The sequence below is a fragment of the Bombina bombina genome, chromosome 5 (genome assembly GCF_027579735.1).
Source record: "Bombina bombina isolate aBomBom1 chromosome 5, aBomBom1.pri, whole genome shotgun sequence".
Classification (NCBI taxonomy): domain Eukaryota; kingdom Metazoa; phylum Chordata; class Amphibia; order Anura; family Bombinatoridae; genus Bombina; species Bombina bombina.
This window is the reverse complement of record NC_069503.1, coordinates 230,193,676-230,210,730: the sequence shown is the minus strand read 5'-3', so window position 1 is coordinate 230,210,730 and position 17,055 is coordinate 230,193,676. Positions and strand designations below refer to the sequence as shown.

The 17,055-nt window shown below is 36.8% G+C and overlaps 1 protein-coding gene across 15 annotated transcripts in view; it reads left to right on the top strand.

Annotated features, from left to right (window-relative positions):
- Positions 1-17,055, top strand: part of SVIL (supervillin) — a 766,609-nt gene that overhangs the window by 608,552 nt on the left and 141,002 nt on the right. For all 15 annotated transcript variants that reach the window (XM_053713887.1, XM_053713886.1, XM_053713892.1 and 12 more), the window contains one exon: positions 12,223-12,400. In XM_053713887.1, coding sequence (XP_053569862.1) covers positions 12,223-12,400 — 178 coding nt within the window. The remainder of the gene's footprint in view (positions 1-12,222; positions 12,401-17,055) is intronic.

Below are 17,055 nucleotides of genomic sequence, written 5' to 3'. Positions count from 1 at the left end.
CTTGTGGAGCAGGCGCGCGCATTCGTCTTTTTTCCACAATGTAAGAAGCAGCAGTTACCAGACCACTGCTTCTCATCTTCTCCGCCACCTCTGAGTTGGCAGATCTTAATCACCCTGAACACATTTGTTAAGGGTGATTGTCAGAGAGAAGGGAAGGCATTACAGACGCAATTTCTTTCATCAGATGAGAGTCCAGAAGTCATGTGTGGGAATACTCCTGACCACTAGGAGCAGGCAAAAGACATCTAAACACCAGAGCTTTAAATCCCTCACACTTCCCATGATCCTCAGACTGTCAGTCTCTCTACCCAGGGGAATGGTCTCTGAATCAAAATTGTGAATGTTGGTCTGTTAGATAGATGCTCATGGCTTCTCACTTGAATCACAAACTGTCTCAGTATTATGCCAGGTCTCGGGACCCTTGGGTGAGTGATAAATGTGCTAGTGGTCCCTTGGTCATTTAACCTGATTTACATTTGTTTCATGTAATTAGCAAGAGTCCATGAGCTAGTGACGTATGGGATATACATTCCTACCAGGAGGGGCAAAGTTTCCCAAACCTCAAAATGCCTATAAATACACCCCTCACCACACCCACAAATCAGTTTTACAAACTTTGCCTCCTATGGAGGTGGTGAAGTAAGTTTGTGCTAGATTCTACGTTGATATGCGCTCCGCAGCAGGTTGGAGCCCGGTTTTCCTCTCAGCGTGCAGTGAATGTCAGAGGGATGTGAGGAGAGAGTTGCCTGTTTGAATTCAATGATCTCCTTCTACGGGGTCTATTTCATAGGTTCTCTGTTATCGGTCGTAGAGATTCATCTCTTACCTCCCTTTTCAGATCGACGATATACTCTTATATATATATATATATATACCATTACCTCTGCTGATTTTCGTTTCAGTACTGGTTTGGCTTACTACAAACATGTAGATGAGTGTCCTGGGGTAAGTAAGTCTTATTTTCTGTGACACTCTAAGCTATGGTTGGGCACTTTTTTAATAAAGTTCTAAATATATGTATTCAAACATTTATTTGCCTTGACTCAGGATGTTCAACATTCCTTATTTTCAGACAGTCAGTTTCATATTTGGGATAATGCATTTGAATCAATCATTTTTCTTACCTTAAAAAATTTGACTTTTTTTCCCTGTGGGCTTTTAGGCTCGCGGGGGCTGAAAATGCTTCATTTTATTGCGTCATTCTTGGCGCTGACTTTTTTGGCGCAAAAAATCTTTTCTGTTTCCAGCGTCATACGTGTCGCCGGAAGTTGCGTCATTTTTTGACGTTCTTTTGCGCCAAAAATGTCGGCGTTCCGGATGTGGCGTCATTTTTGGCGCTAAAAGCATTTAGGCGCCAAATAATGTGGGCGTCTTATTTGGCGCTAAAAAAATATGGGCGTCGCTTTTGTCTCCACATTATTTAAGTCTCATTTTTCATTGCTTCTGGTTACTAGAAGCTTGTTCCTTGGTATTTTTCCCATTCCTGAAACTGTCATTTAAGGAATTTGATCAATTTTGCTTTATATGTTGTTTTTTCTCTTACATATTGCAAGATGTCTCACGTTGCATCTGAGTCAGAAGATACTTCAGGAAAATCGCTGTCTGGTGCTGGAACTACCAAAGCTAAGTGTATCTGCTGTAAACTTTTGGTAGCTGTTCCTCCAGCTGTTGTTTGTATTAATTGTCATGACAAACTTGTTAATGCAGATATTTCCTTTAGTAAAGTACCATTACCTGTTGCAGTTCCATCAACATCTAATGTTCAGAGTGTTCCTGATAACATAAGAGATTTTGTTTCTGAATCCATTAAGAAGGCTATGTCTGTTATTCCTCCTTCTAGTAAACATAAAAAATCTTTTAAAACTTCTCTTTTTACAGATGAATTTTTAAATGAACATCGTTCTGATTCTAATGACTCTTCTGGTTCAGAGGATTCTGTCTCAGAGGTTGATGCTGATAAATCTTCATATTTATTTAAAATGGAATTTATTCGTTCTTTACTTAAAGAAGTACTAATTGCTTTAGAAATTGAGGATTCTGGTCCTCTTGATACTAAATCTAAACGTTTAGATAAGGTCTTTAAATCTCCTGTGGTTATTCCAGAAGTTTTTCCTGTTCCTGGTGCTATTTCTGAAGTAATTTCCAGAGAGTGGAATAATTTGGGTAATTCATTTACTCCTTCTAAACGTTTTAAGCAATTATATCCTGTGCCATCTGACAGATTAGAATTTTGGGACAAAATCCCTAAAGTTGATGGGGCTATTTCTACCCTTGCTAAACGTACTACTATTCCTACGGCAGATGGTACTTCGTTTAAGGATCCTTTAGATAGGAAAATTGAATCCTTTCTAAGAAAAGCTTATCTGTGTTCAGGTAATCTTCTTAGACCTGCTATATCATTGGCTGATGTTGCTGCAGCTTCAACTTTTTGGTTGGAAACTTTAGCGCAACAAGTAACAGATCATGATTCTCATAATATTATTATTCTTCAACATGCTAATAATTTTATCTGTGATGCCATTTTTTATATTATCAGAGTTGATGTCAGGTTTATGTCTCTAGCTATTTTAGTTAGAAGAGCTTTATGGCTTAAAACTTGGAATGCTGATATGTCTTCTAAATCAACTCTACTTTCCCTTTCTTTCCAGGGTAACAAATTATTTGGTTCTCAGTTGGATTCTATTATCTCAACTGTTACTGGTGGGAAAGGAACTTTTTTACCACAGGATAAAAAATCTAAGGGTAAAAACAGGGCTAATAATCGTTTTCGTTCCTTTCGTTCCTTTCGTTTCAAAGAACAAAAGCCTGATCCTTCATCCTCAGGAGCAGTTTCAGTTTGGAAACCATCTCCGGTCTGGAATAAATCCAAGCCTTCTAGAAAAGCAAAGCCAGCTTCTAAGTCCACATGAAGGTGCGGCCCTCATTCCAGCTCAGCTGGTAGGGGGCAGGTTACGTTTTTTTCAAAGAAATTTGGATCAATTCTGTTCACAATCTTTGGATTCAGAACATCGTTTCAGAAGGGTACAGAATTGGTTTCAAGATAAGACCTCCTGCAAAGAGATTTTTTCTTTCCCGTGTCCCAGTAAATCCAGTGAAAGCTCAAGCATTTCTGAAATGTGTTTCAGATCTAGAGTTGGCTGGAGTAATTATGCCAGTTCCAGTTCTGGAACAGGGGCTGGGGTTTTATTCGAATCTCTTCATTGTACCAAAGAAGGAGAATTCCTTCAGACCAGTTCTGGATCTAAAAATATTGAATCGTTATGTAAGGATACCAACATTCAAAATGGTAACTGTAAGGACTATCTTGCCTTTTGTTCAGCAAGGGCATTATATGTCCACAATAGATTTACAGGATGCATATCTGCATATTCCGATTCATCCAGATCACTATCAGTTCCTGAGATGCTCTTTCCTGGACAAGCATTACCAGTTTGTGGCTCTGACGTTTGGCCTAGCTACAGCTCCAAGAATTTTTACAAAGGTTCTCGGTGCCCTTCTGTCTGTAATAAGAGAACAGGGTATTGTGGCATTTACTTATTTGGACGATATCTTGGTACTTGCTCAGTCTTTACATTTAGCAGAATCTCATACGAATCGACTTGTGTTGTTTCTTCAAGATCATGGTTGGAGGATCAATTCACTAAAAAGTTCATTGATTCCTCAGACAAGGGTAACCTTTCTGGGTTTCCAGATAGATTCAGTGTCCATGACTCTGTCTTTGACAGACAAGAGACGTCTAAAATTGATTTCAGCTTGTCGAAACCTTCAGTCACAATCATTCCCTTCGGTAGCCTTATGCATGGAAATTCTAGGTCTTATGACTGCTGCATCGGACGCGATCCCCTTTGCTCGTTTTCACATGCGACCTCTTCAGCTCTGTATGCTGAATCAATGGTGCAGGGATTACACAAAGATATCTCAATTAATATCTTTAAAACCAATTGTACGACACTCTCTGACGTGGTGGACAGATCACCATCGTTTAATTCAGGGGGCTTCTTTTGTTCTTCCGACCTGGACTGTAATTTCAACAGATGCAAGTCTTACAGGTTGGGGAGCTGTGTGGGGATCTCTGACGGCACAAGGAGTTTGGGAATCTCAGGAGGTGAGATTACCGATCAATATTTTGGAACTCCGTGCAATTTTCAGAGCTCTTCAGTCTTGGCCTCTTCTGAAGAGAGAATCGTTCATTTGTTTTCAGACAGACAATGTCACAACTGTGGCATACATCAATCATCAAGGAGGGACTCAGTCCTCTGGCTATGAAAGAAGTATCTCGAATTCTGGTTTGGGCAGAATCCAGCTCCTGTCTAATCTCTGCGGTTCGTATCCCAGGTATAGACAATTGGGAAGCGGATTATCTCAGTCGCCAAACGTTGCATCCGGGCGAATGGTCTCTTCACCCAGAGGTATTTCTTCAGATTGTTCAAATGTGGGAACTTCCAGAAATAGATCTGATGGCGTCTCATCTAAACAAGAAACTTCCCAGGTATCTGTCCAGATCCCGGGATCCTCAGGCGGAGGCAGTGGATGCATTATCACTTCCTTGGAAGTATCATCCTGCCTATATCTTTCCGCCTCTAGTTCTTCTTCCAAGAGTAATCTCCAAGATTCTGAAGGAATGCTTGTTTGTTCTGCTGGTAGCTCCGGCATGGCCTCACAGGTTTTGGTATGCAGATCTTGTCCGGATGGCCTCTTGCCAACCGTGGACTCTTCCGTTAAGACCAGACCTTCTGTCGCAAGGTCCTTTTTTCCATCAGGATCTCAAATCCTTAAATTTAAAGGTATGGAGATTGAACGATTGATTCTTGGTCAAAGAGGTTTCTCTGACTCTGTGATCAAAACTATGTTACAGGCTCGTAAATCTGTATCTAGAGATATATTATAGAGTCTGGAAGACTTATATTTCTTGGTGTCTTTCTCATCATTTTTCTTGGCATTCTTTTAGAATACCGAGAATTTTACAGTTTCTTCAGGATGGTTTAGATAAAGGTTTGTCCACAAGTTCCTTGAAAGGACAAATCTCTGCTCTTTCTGTTCTTTTTCACAGAAAGATTGCTAATCTTCCTGATATTCATTGTTTTGTACAAGCTTTGGTTCGTATAAAACCTGTCATTAAGTCAATTTCTCCTCCTTGGAGTTTGAATTTGGTTCTGGGGGCTCTTCAATCTCCTCCTTTTGAACCCATGCATTCATTAGACATTAAATTACTTTCTTGGAAAGTTTTGTTCCTTTTGGCGATCTCTTCTGCCAGAAGAGTCTCTGAATTATCTGCTCTTTCTTGTGAGTCTCCTTTTCTGATTTTTCATCGGGATAAGGCGGTGTTGCGAACTTCTTTTCAATTTTTACCTAAGGTTGTGAATTCCAACAACATTAGTAGAGAAATTGTGGTTCCTTCATTATGTCCTAATCCTAAGAATTCTAAGGAGAAATCGTTGCATTCTTTGGATGTTGTTAGAGCTTTGAAATATGTTGAAGCTACTAAGTCTTTCCGAAAGACTTCTAGTCTATTTGTTATCTTTTCCGGTTCTAGAAAAGGCCAGAAAGCTTTTGCCATTTCTTTGGCATCTTGGTTGAAATCTTTAATTCATCATGCCTATGTCGAGTCGGGAAAAACCCTGCCTCAAAGGATTACAGCTCATTCTACTAGGTCAGTTTCTACTTCCTGGGCGTTTAGGAATGAAGCTTCGGTTGATCCGATTTGCAAAGCAGCAACTTGGTCCTCTTTGCATACTTTTACTAAATTCTACCATTTTGATGTATTTTCTTCTTCTGAAGCAGTTTTTGGTAGGAAAGTACTTCAGGCAGCGGTTTCAGTTTGAATCTTCTGCTTATGTTTTCATTAAACTTTATTTTGGGTGTGGATTATTTTCAGCAGGAATTGGCTGTCTTTATTTTATCCCTCCCTCTCTAGTGACTCTTGCGTGGAAAGATCCACATCTTGGGTAGTCATTATCCCATACGTCACTAGCTCATGGACTCTTGCTAATCACATGAAAGAAAACATAATTTATGTAAGAACTTACCTGATAAATTAATTTCTTTCATATTAGCAAGAGTCCATGAGGCCCACCCTTTTTGTGGTGGTTATGATTTTTTTGTATAAAGCACAATTATTCCAATTCCTTATTTTATATGCTTTCGCACTTTTTTCTTATCACCCCACTTCTTGGCTATTCGTTAAACTGATTTGTGGGTGTGGTGAGGGGTGTATTTATAGGCATTTTGAGGTTTGGGAAACTTTGCCCCTCCTGGTAGGAATGTATATCCCATACGTCACTAGCTCATGGACTCTTGCTAATATGAAAGAAATGAATTTATCAGGTAAGTTCTTACATAAATTATGTTTTTTTCTCAGTTTGTGTTACTATCTAGAGTGATAGCCAGAATCAAGCAGGAACAAGCCGCAGCAATTCTGATTACTCTGGTGTGGCCTCACAAGATTTCTTTTATCAAGATGTCAAAACTCTGAATTTGACTTCATGGTGATTGAATTCTGTCAGTTTTTTCTGACAAGGTTACGGGTACCCTGATTGAGGCTAGGAAACTTGTTACCAGACATATTTATCTTAAAGGGATAGAGAAGTCAAAATTAAACTTGCATAATTCAGATAGAGCATGTACTTTTAAGACACTTTTAATTTAATGAATAATACGCACGTATCCTACATTAGTGGGAGCTAGCTGCTGATTTGTGCCTGTACACATTTGTGGAAGTCAAGGATTGAAGAAGTGTATACCTAGCGCCTGTGTTATTCTATATGCTCTAGCTGTCAATTAAGAACGCTAAGATTATATGAATGTAGCCTGAGCGCCTTAACTGAGTGGGCTAGGATATGATTAGGTGATAGCGATGTTTAATAGATGACAATAAAATGTTAACAATTAAATGTTGACAATTAAAACAATAAATAAAAACAGTTTAAGACAATAATCAAATTGTACATTAACATGGATCCATATATATCAGCACAGTATACATAGGCTGGTATTACAGATACATCTATATATACTATATAAATGTATAAAGAGAGTACCACTAAAGCAGTACTACACCACCTTATCAGTTCTCAAATAAAGCAATAAGCACCCAGCGGGGTCGTGGTCGTGATACTTTGAAAAGTCACAAAATGTTCCTGTCAATAGAGGGTAACTTGTAATCCCAGATTCAATGAGATTATAGTGTAAAATATCCAAGTGAATATCTGAATAGAGTGCAGTATAGTTGTGATCCCTCAAAAATAATTTGAATTGGTGGAAGAATAGTGAAAAAGTATAAAATCTTTCAACCAAGGATAGAAATGCAGAAAGGCCTGTGAGGCTGAAACGCGATGGCCAAGCATCCAGTAAGCCTTCTTTCTACATCCACATCTATTTTTAGCCTACTACACTATATTGATTATCTTCTTACAGATACATCCAGTTTGGAGCAGAACACCCACTGAAATCTCTGAACTATCATCTATGGTCGCAGCACCCAGCCGCACTACCTTACAATATCAAGCTGAACTTTGAGAATAATAATTTTTCATTCACCAACTTAACAATGGATTTTTTGGGTAACTTTTAATTTTTGATTAGTTTTTTCTACGATGGCACTTTTTGGCAACTTTTTACCAATTTTTGACCAGTTTTCCACATTTTATATTTTTGTTTTTTACATTTTGTATTTTTATCCTTGGTTGAAAGATTTTAGACTTCTTTTTCACTATTCTTCCACCAATTTAAATTATTTTTGAGGGATCACAACTAAACTGGACTCTATTCAAATAATCTCTTGGATATTTTAAACTATAATCTCACTGTATCTGGGATTACAAGTTACTCTATTGACAGGAACACTTTGTGACTTTTCAAAGTACCACAACCCAGCTGGGTGCTTATTGCTTTGATAACTGATAAGGTGGTGTAGTACTGCTTTAGTGGTACTCGCAGATACATCTATATATACTATATAAATGTATGAAGAAATACCAGCCTATGTATACTGTGCTGATATACATGGATCCTTGTTAATGTACGATTTGATTATTGTCTTAAACTGTTTTTATTTATTGTTTTAATTGTCAACATTTAATTGTTAACATTTTATTGTCATCTATTAAACATCGCTATCACCTAATCATATCCTAGCCCACTCAGTTGAGGCGCTCAGGCTACATTCATATAATCCTGTAAATATTTGTATCTTGTGTTTGGCTAAGATGTGTTCAACTAGCTGTCAGTTTTCCTTCAGCAAAGGATTACAAGAGAATGAAAGATCTGATAAAATTAAAATTGTATGTTGTATCCGAAGAAAATTTTGGAGTTTCTTTTTGGAGTTTCCTGTTCAAAACCTTTTATGCGTGGTTCTCACAAAAGTTACCATTGGAATTCTTTTAGAATTCCTAGAGTTCTTGAGTTCCTGCAGGAAGGCTTAGATAAGTTTATCAGCCAGTTCTCTGAAGGTTCAGATTTAGTCTATTTTTTGTTTCATAAGAAAATTGCTAAAGTTGCTGACTTTCAGGTCCTTTGTTCAGGCTCCGATCAGAATTAAACCAGTTTTTTCTCCTTGGAATCTTAATCTGGTTTTGAGGGTTCTTCAAACTTCTTCTTTTAAGCTGATGCATGGTTTAGACCTTCAGCGTTTATCCTGCAAGATTCTTTTTTTTTTTTCTTCTAGCTATTTGGGCTAGAAGAGTCTCTGAGCTTTCAGCTTTGTCATGCAGTCCTCATTTTCTGTCGTTATCAGGACAAGGCTGTTCTTTGCACTAGCTATTCTTTTTATCAATCAGGAAATTGTAGTTTGTTCCTTTTTTTCCCCCAGCTCCTTCGTGGGCTATTTGTGATAAGGCTTCTATTGATCAAAGTGATCATACTTAGAAAAAGTGTGTAAAGAAAACCAAGTACTTGCCTTCCCTTTTTGTCCCCCTCCATATTTAAGTGGACTTCCACGGCTTGGTATTGATTCCCACACATGACTTGTTGACTCTCGCCATCTGATGAAAGAAAATGTATATTTACCTGATAAATTAATTTTTGATGATTGTGAGAGTCTACAATCCCTGCTGTTCAGGTGGCAGCAGTACTTGTTTTCGACTTCTTTTCCCCCTGCTTTTTTCCTGCTTTGCTTTTTTTCTTATCTACTTGGCTACATGTATGACTGAGGATCATGGAAAGTGGGAAAGATTTAAAGCTCTGGTGTGTTGAGGTGTTTTTTGCCTCCTAGTAATCAGGAGAGGAATATTCCATCATAAAATATACTAATAATTTAGTCTGAAACCTTATCCACATCCAGCTTAGTAAATGGGGGGCCCTACATGTCTGTTGATGACTTGCGGTACAGTTTGTTAAATGGCCATTATAGCTGTAAAATGACATGCACTTAATTTGTTAGAACGTCATTTTAAAACTAGCTACCCTGTAATGTTTTAACCCCTGCCAAGGCGGAGTTGTGTGATAGCACTGCTGATTGGGTGAGTGGCAGCTTCTGCCCTTGACCAACAGTTCTCTGCAGCTCCTGAGTAGTACTTTCATTATGTGTTTAACTAATTTGTGGGAGTTAAACACAGCATTGCTGTATTGTGTGTGTTAAAATAACATGCTCTAATGAATTAGAGCATACAATTGTTTGTCTATAATGGCCCTTTAACGGAGTGCATTCAAAGGCAACATAAGTTAAAACATAAGTTATTTTCATTGATGCTTGAGGGTTGTAAGGAGTTAATTACATATTTTGGCATTATCTCCTTACTAGGGGATTAAAACTAATGATCAAATAACATAATAGAGAAGAGGGAGCTAATATTTAGCATTGAAAGGAACAAACGTAAATTATATTTTAATGATAGAATTATAGACTTAATATTAATAATTCTTGACGACTGACAGAATACAAGAAACACAAGGTCTGGGCATTAGGTTGCTTAAAGTGAGAGTACTGTAAAATGCTTAATATGATTTTGCTGACTTTTTATACCAGCTGCAGAATATTAAATGTATGTGGAAAAATCTTAGGTTTATTTTTGTATTTAAAATAGTTTTGCAACCACCTATTGCTGAGCCAGCAGGAAGAACTGACATTTTCTTTATGGGAAGTAGATTAAATGCTTAAAGGGACAGTATAGACTCATTTTCATATAACTGCATGTAATAGACACTACTATAAAAAATAAGATGCACAGATACTGATGTAAAAATCCAGTATAAAATGGTTTAAAAACGTACTTAGAAGCTCCCAGTTTAGCTCTGTTAAATAGGTAGCTGGAAAGCCCACAGCAAGTGGGAAATAAGACACTCCCCCCTCCCCCTTCCTTTGCATATGAAAAGACCCTTTACACAAACAGAAGCAAGCTGGAGTAGGTAGCTGACGGTATTCTCCTCCTAAAACTTTGGGGCTTGGTTTGGAGTCTGAAAATCAGAGCAATGTTTTTTAAAAATAAGCAAAACTATACATTTAAAAAAAACAAAAAAAAAAACTTTATGGGCTATATAAATAGATGATCTACAAAACATTTATGCAAAGAAAAAATGAGTGTATAATGTCCCTTTAAAACAAATTGTTTATTTAATTTGCAAGAATAAACCTAAATTTTAATACAGTTTATACTGCACAGCTGGTGTAACAAATCACTGGGAACGCATTTAAGGTCAACAATAACGGTACTGTACTTTAATACAAGAGGAAAAGCCAGCACTTGATTGTATAGGACAAATGTAACTTCAATAAATGAGGTTTTTGCCTCTCCACCTGATTAAGATGTATCATTCTAGAAACTATTTTTCTTAGAGGTTCTAAATGAGAACCAGTGCAAATGAGGACTAATAAACTGTGCATGAGTGGAAAAAATAGCCTTCAATGTCATTTAGAGGAAATAATGAAGAGGTGATTTGAAAACCATGAAATAGGGTAAATGCTTTAATACCGTTCAGGAGGAGATCTTTGCTTATAAAAAGCATCATCAGAACGGAAGCAATTCATATATTCACAGGCGTAATGGTACTAAAGTGATGTAGATATCTGTAGGGGTTATTAGTATCTCCTGAAGATTAATTAGGTCTACAATGGATTCTAGATTCATGTGGCTTTAAATGCCACAGCAGTAGGGTTTTTGTTAAAATGTAAAGTGTACCTTGACTTAGGGTAATACAAAAAAATGGTTGCATCCTTCTGTCATGGTGCTAATGAGCTAGCATTCTAATACACTGTTTCTGTAAACAACTAAGGTGCAGGTGAATTAATCAGCTGATCATTAGCCATCATTCTTAACCTGCTCTCACTCAAGGTGAAAATATGGATGGTTAGTGTGCCTGAGGGCTGGATTGGAGAAACACTGCTGTAAATGTATAGTTCTTAAATGGGTTTGAAAAAAGTCTCCTCCACAGAGGGCCCTATGATCTAAAACTCTCCTCTCTGGCGAGATTATCGAAGAGGACCCTAAACAAAAATGATATAAAGGCACATTTTAGCATAAGAGCGTTCCTCTCTCTCTATGCAGGGCTCTGGATGTGATGGAGAGATACCTACATTAGAATAAAATTCTTAAAAAATAAATAAAAAAATATTTTGTGAGATTCCTTTCCATGTAGGCGAGTTAGGCCCAGAATCCCAAAGACCTGCATGAGGCATATAGATGTGCACGAGCAAGTGTATTTTCTCTGCTCACCAGCAAAGATTATCAGGCCAACTCTTTGACAAGTATGTTCAGATATAATCTTTAAATGCTTTCACCTTTCCTGTTGCAATATTGTTCCATGTTATTGACTTTGAATGAATGTTCTCAGTTGACATTAAAGGGACACTGAACCCAATTTTTTTTTTTTTGTGATTCGGATAGATCATGCAAATTCTAATTAACTCTATTATCAAATTGTCTTCAATCTCTTGGTATCTTTATTTGAAATGCAAGAATGTAAGTTTAGGATGCTGGCCCATTTTTGGTGAACAACCTGGGTTGTTTATTGGTGGGTGAATTTATCCACCAATCAGCAAGTGCTGTCCATCGTTCTGAACAAAAAATAGCTTAGATGCCTTCTTTTTCAAATAAAGATAGCAAGAGAACGAAGAAAAATTGATAATAGGAGTAAATTAGAAAGTTGCTTAAATTGCATGCTCTATCTGAATCACAAAAGGAAAAAATTGGGTTCAGTGTCCCTTTAACTGGTAGGTTTTGCTGATCTTGGGAATGTATGCTCTTAATAGAATGAAATCTGATTGCTAGAAATGTGTCCTTTTTCTTACAGTTGGTGGGCTGCATGATACCACGTTGTCGGTCACTAGTAAATCTGTGAAAGAGGTCATGAAGCTTGATGATGATGAAACCTTCTCACGTTTCTACCGTCCCTTGGATTTACAAGCTGTCCATGAGCCATTCAGTTTTGGTGAAGATTTTGATGAGATCTTTAGCTCAGAACAGCCAAAGTAAGGAATTGTTTTATCTCCGTTATCTTTATTTTTTAACGTCACTGTAGTTGCGATAATAAAGTCCTTAAGTTCACCAGATCTTTTGTGAATTCATGTCACAGCAAACATGGTGTCTAAAACATACTAGATTTACTGACCACTCAGTACTTGAGGGACATGAAACCCAACATTTTTTTTTTTTCATGATTCAGATAGTGCATGCAGTTTTAAACAACTTGCTCATTTACATCTATTCTTCATTCTCTTTGTATCTTTGGTTGGAAAGCACAGACACAAGCTCAGGAGCATGCATGTGGTTGGAGCACTGTATGGCTGCAGTTTTGCAAGGATGTCATTCATTTGCAAGAGCACTAGATGGCAGCACTATTTTTTGCCATGTAGTGAGCAAGACATTTACCTAGTTATCTCTTCAACAAAGAATGCCATGTGAACAAAGCAAATTTGATAATAGAAGTAAATTGGAAACTTTTTTTAAATTTTATGCTGTCTAAATAACAAAATATTTTTTTTGTTTCATATCCCTTTCAGGGAAATGCAGTTATGCTCAAGAGTGTGCGTGTCTTAAAGGGACATTATACACATTTTTTCTTTGCATAAATGTTTTGTAGATGATCTATTTATAAAGCCCATACAGTTTTTTTTGTTTTTTTTAAATGTATAGTTTTGCGTAATTTTTAAATAACATTGCTCTGATTTTCAGACTCCTAACCAAGCCCCAAAGTTTTATCAGAATACCGTCAGCTACCTTCTCCAGCTTGCTCCTGTTTGTGTAAAGGGTCTTTTCATATGCAAAAGAAGGGGGAGGGGGGGAGTGTCTTATTTCTCAGCTACCTTTTCAACATAGCTAAACTGAGAGCTTCTAAGTAAGTTTTTAAACAGTTTAATACTGGATTTTTATATCAGTATCTGTGCATATTATTCTTTATAGTAGTGTCTATTAGATGCAGTTATATGAAAATGAGTGTATACTGTCCCTTTAAGTGAGGCAAATTAAACTGGAACAATAATAAAAATATACAGTAATAGTAATGGGTCTTGTGTGAAGAGATGCATTATCTTGCTTTATATTGCTTTATATTGATTCGATTTTGGCACTGACTGCAGTGTATTAGTTTTGTGATTTGCTTTCAGCAGTTCTGCATGTTGCTTTACTGCTTGTTTACAGACATGAGCCAAAGATGTGAAGGTTTCAGTAGACCAGAAAAACAGTGAGAATTGGATATGATGTTGCTGCATGGAAAACATTGCTGCCAAGTTCTAATGTAGAATTTTTAGCATGTGATGTTTTACTTAAGATCATGAGATGTAGCAGTTATTGTATTGCATGGTCAAGGATTTCTACATCATATACTAAAGCTTAAAGAAACGTAACATTTGCATAAAGAAAATGCTTTTTTATATATATATATATATATATATATATATATATATATTATTATTTTTTTTTCTTCCCTCTACCTAGAACATTTCAGTTTGTTTTTCAATTGAGTTGTACAGTTTATAGGTCACATTAAAGGTGGAAAAAGTTCTGAAATGTTTTATCTTTGTCTCATTTTGTTACATCACAGAAACCTGACATTTTAACAGGGGTGTGTAGACTTTTTATATCCACTGTACATACATACATACACACACACACACACAAATATATATATAATGTTCTCTTGCTGTTTTGAGAGCTGTCTTTTGTTTTCTCAGCCGTCTTTCCCATGCTTCCCTGACCTCATGGTTTCATATTGCAGCACCTTTTATTACTGGAATAAAGATGAGCCTACACATATACTCATCCTTCATTTCTCCCTATGGGCTTGGATAGCAGGATGCACTCTTTAAAGGCCAACAAGCCAAAATATGATTTATGGATATTGTGTAACTCTATAGCCCCTTATTATCTACCTCATGTTCTTAATTTTACATTCACCTACAAGTTGTGTGTGTGTGTGTAACTATGTATGTGTGTATCTTCCCCTCCCCCAGAATTAAATTATATTAATTTGTAATAAAAAAATAATAATTTTATATATATGTATACACTGTATATACCAGAATGCTGCTGCATAAGCACCCAACAGACCAATTTCATCCATGAATCTTTCACAGTATTAAAATGAATATCTATGGTGTGATCTGGAGAAAACACACAAAACATTGTGACTTGACTAGAAACCATTCAAAGGAGGTTTACTAAATGGTACATGGTCTAGGAAATCAGCTCAGAGGAGAAGATGGATGATACAGTTCCATTATCTAACCAGCAGCACCCTTCTCTTAAATTGTAACTGGCCGCACACAGGGAGTTGTCCTGGTTGGCCAATCCGGCCTTTGAATTATATAAAATGTTTAATTATGAACTCTTTATTTTGTCCATCTCAAACTGATTAAAGGTCAAAAAAAAAAAATGTTCTAGTTTTATTATCACACAGTTGTTAGCATATAACACCTGCAAAGGGAGTAAACACAGAGTTAAAAAGTGAGCTCCAGAACAGCAATGCCTACTTGGATCTAGCTAAACACGTCACATGAGCCAATGACAAGAGAAAAATGTGTGTAGCTACCAATTACCAACTAGCTCCCAGTGGTGCATTGCTGCTGTTGTGGAAATGTACATATGCTTTTCAACAAGAGATTCCAAAAGAACAAAGTAAATTAGATAACAGAAGTTAATTTAACAGTTTCTTAAAATTACATGCTCTATCTGAATCATGCAAGATTAATTTTGTCTTTCTTATCTCATTAATTGCAAGAGGCCTAGAGACAGAATGTATGTTTTAAAAAAATTAAAGGGACTTGAAATAAGATTTTTTTTCTTTAATTTGAGAAAGTGTGTAATTTTAAACATTCTAATTTACTTCAGTTATCAAATTGTCCTCATTCTCTTATCTTTTATTGAAAAGTAGGGGAGAATTCACATGTTTAGAGCAATATATGGCAAGAGTTTTGTTTAAACTGTATGCATTTGCAAGACCACTAGATATCACCACTATCTCCTACCATCTAGTGCTCCAGACCATCTAGGGCTCAATAAAGAATACCTTGGGAACTCTGCTAATTCATTTATAGAATTTTTTTTACATTTTTTTTATTATATGCTCTGTCTGAACCACCAACAAAATAGTTTAAAGGGATGTTAACTTTCAGTTTCATTGTTGTTATAAAAGAACACTAAGCAGTCTTATACTTGAAAGGAAATCATTGCAATAGTATTATTCATTTTAAATGTGGGGCCTACTATCCTGTGTCTTGACGAATCTTGTGGGATATGTGTACCATTTATAAAGCACTTTAATGTAATTTTCCTTTAACATGGCATTTGGAGAAAAAGATAGGCCTCTATTAATGTTTGACACCCATTTATCTAATGACCAAGTTTTGCCCAAATCCTGCTCCCATTTAGTCATTATTACATTCTTGTCCTTATTTGAGCCTCCATTTATAGCCGGGTAGAGCATTGCTATCAGTCCCCTCCTTGCCTCCTTTGACAAACATAGTGTTTCTAATATAGTGTTATTTGGGGGCTTATCTAATCCCATTATCTCTCTGACTCTGGATTGAAGTTAAGTAGTGGAACCACTCATTATGTCCAGGTGTGCCTAACTCTACATATTGAGAGAAGGATATTAGATCGCTATTAACATAAACATCTGCTATTCGGTAGAGGCCTTTATTCTCCCATTTCCTTTGAGTATGTATGTCTACTAAATATTTAAGAGGGGAGAGCCTGGTCAGTCTGGATCTCTCATTGAGTAGACTATACTTCCTATTCACTGTGTCCCAAATAAAAGCGGTGTGTGTGATCGCAATGAATTGCTTGATATGGCTGGGTCTGTTTTGTTGTGTTGCCCATAGAATATTATCTAATCTTCATACATTTAACATGTCTTTTTCTAGTTGAACCCATTGTGGTGATGGTTCTAATTTAAACCATTGTGTGGTCTGGGCCAACCTAGCTGCATAATAATATGATACTAGGTTAGGTAATCAGATACCTCCTTCTCCCTTATGTCTCATTATATTGTGTTTGCTTATTCTAGCCCTTTTTCCTCCCCAAATGAATTTTAAAATTGCCTTCTGTATTGTATATATTTCTGACAGCGGTATTGTAATTGGGAGAGTTCTGAATAGGTATAGGAGTTTGGGCAATATCGTCATTTTGACAGATATTACTCTTCCATACAGGGAGATGTTTAATTTGGTCCATTTACCTAATAGCTCTTTAATGTGTGTGAACATGGGCACATAATTTTCCCTATAAAGTAAGTGCACGTCTTTTGTGAGGTTGATTCCTAGATATTTGAGAGATGTTTTGGCCCATTTAAATGTAAAGTTAATTTCTAATAATTTCTTTATTGGATTTGGGAGATGTATGCTAAGGGCCTCACATTTGCTTTCGTTAATTTTATAACCAGACACCTGTCCAAATTTATTTATTATGGAGTATTCCATCGGGAGCGAAAGTAAAGGTTTTGTGACTGCAAGGATGACGTCAGCAAATAATTAAATTTTGTATTCCTTATCCCCCACCCTTATCCCTGCTATATTTGGATTATCCTGTATCCTAACCGCCAGTGACTCAATACATAGAGCAAAAAGTAGGGGTGACAGGGGGCACCCCTGTCTTGTGCCATTATGTATTTTTATTCTGTCTGATTGAT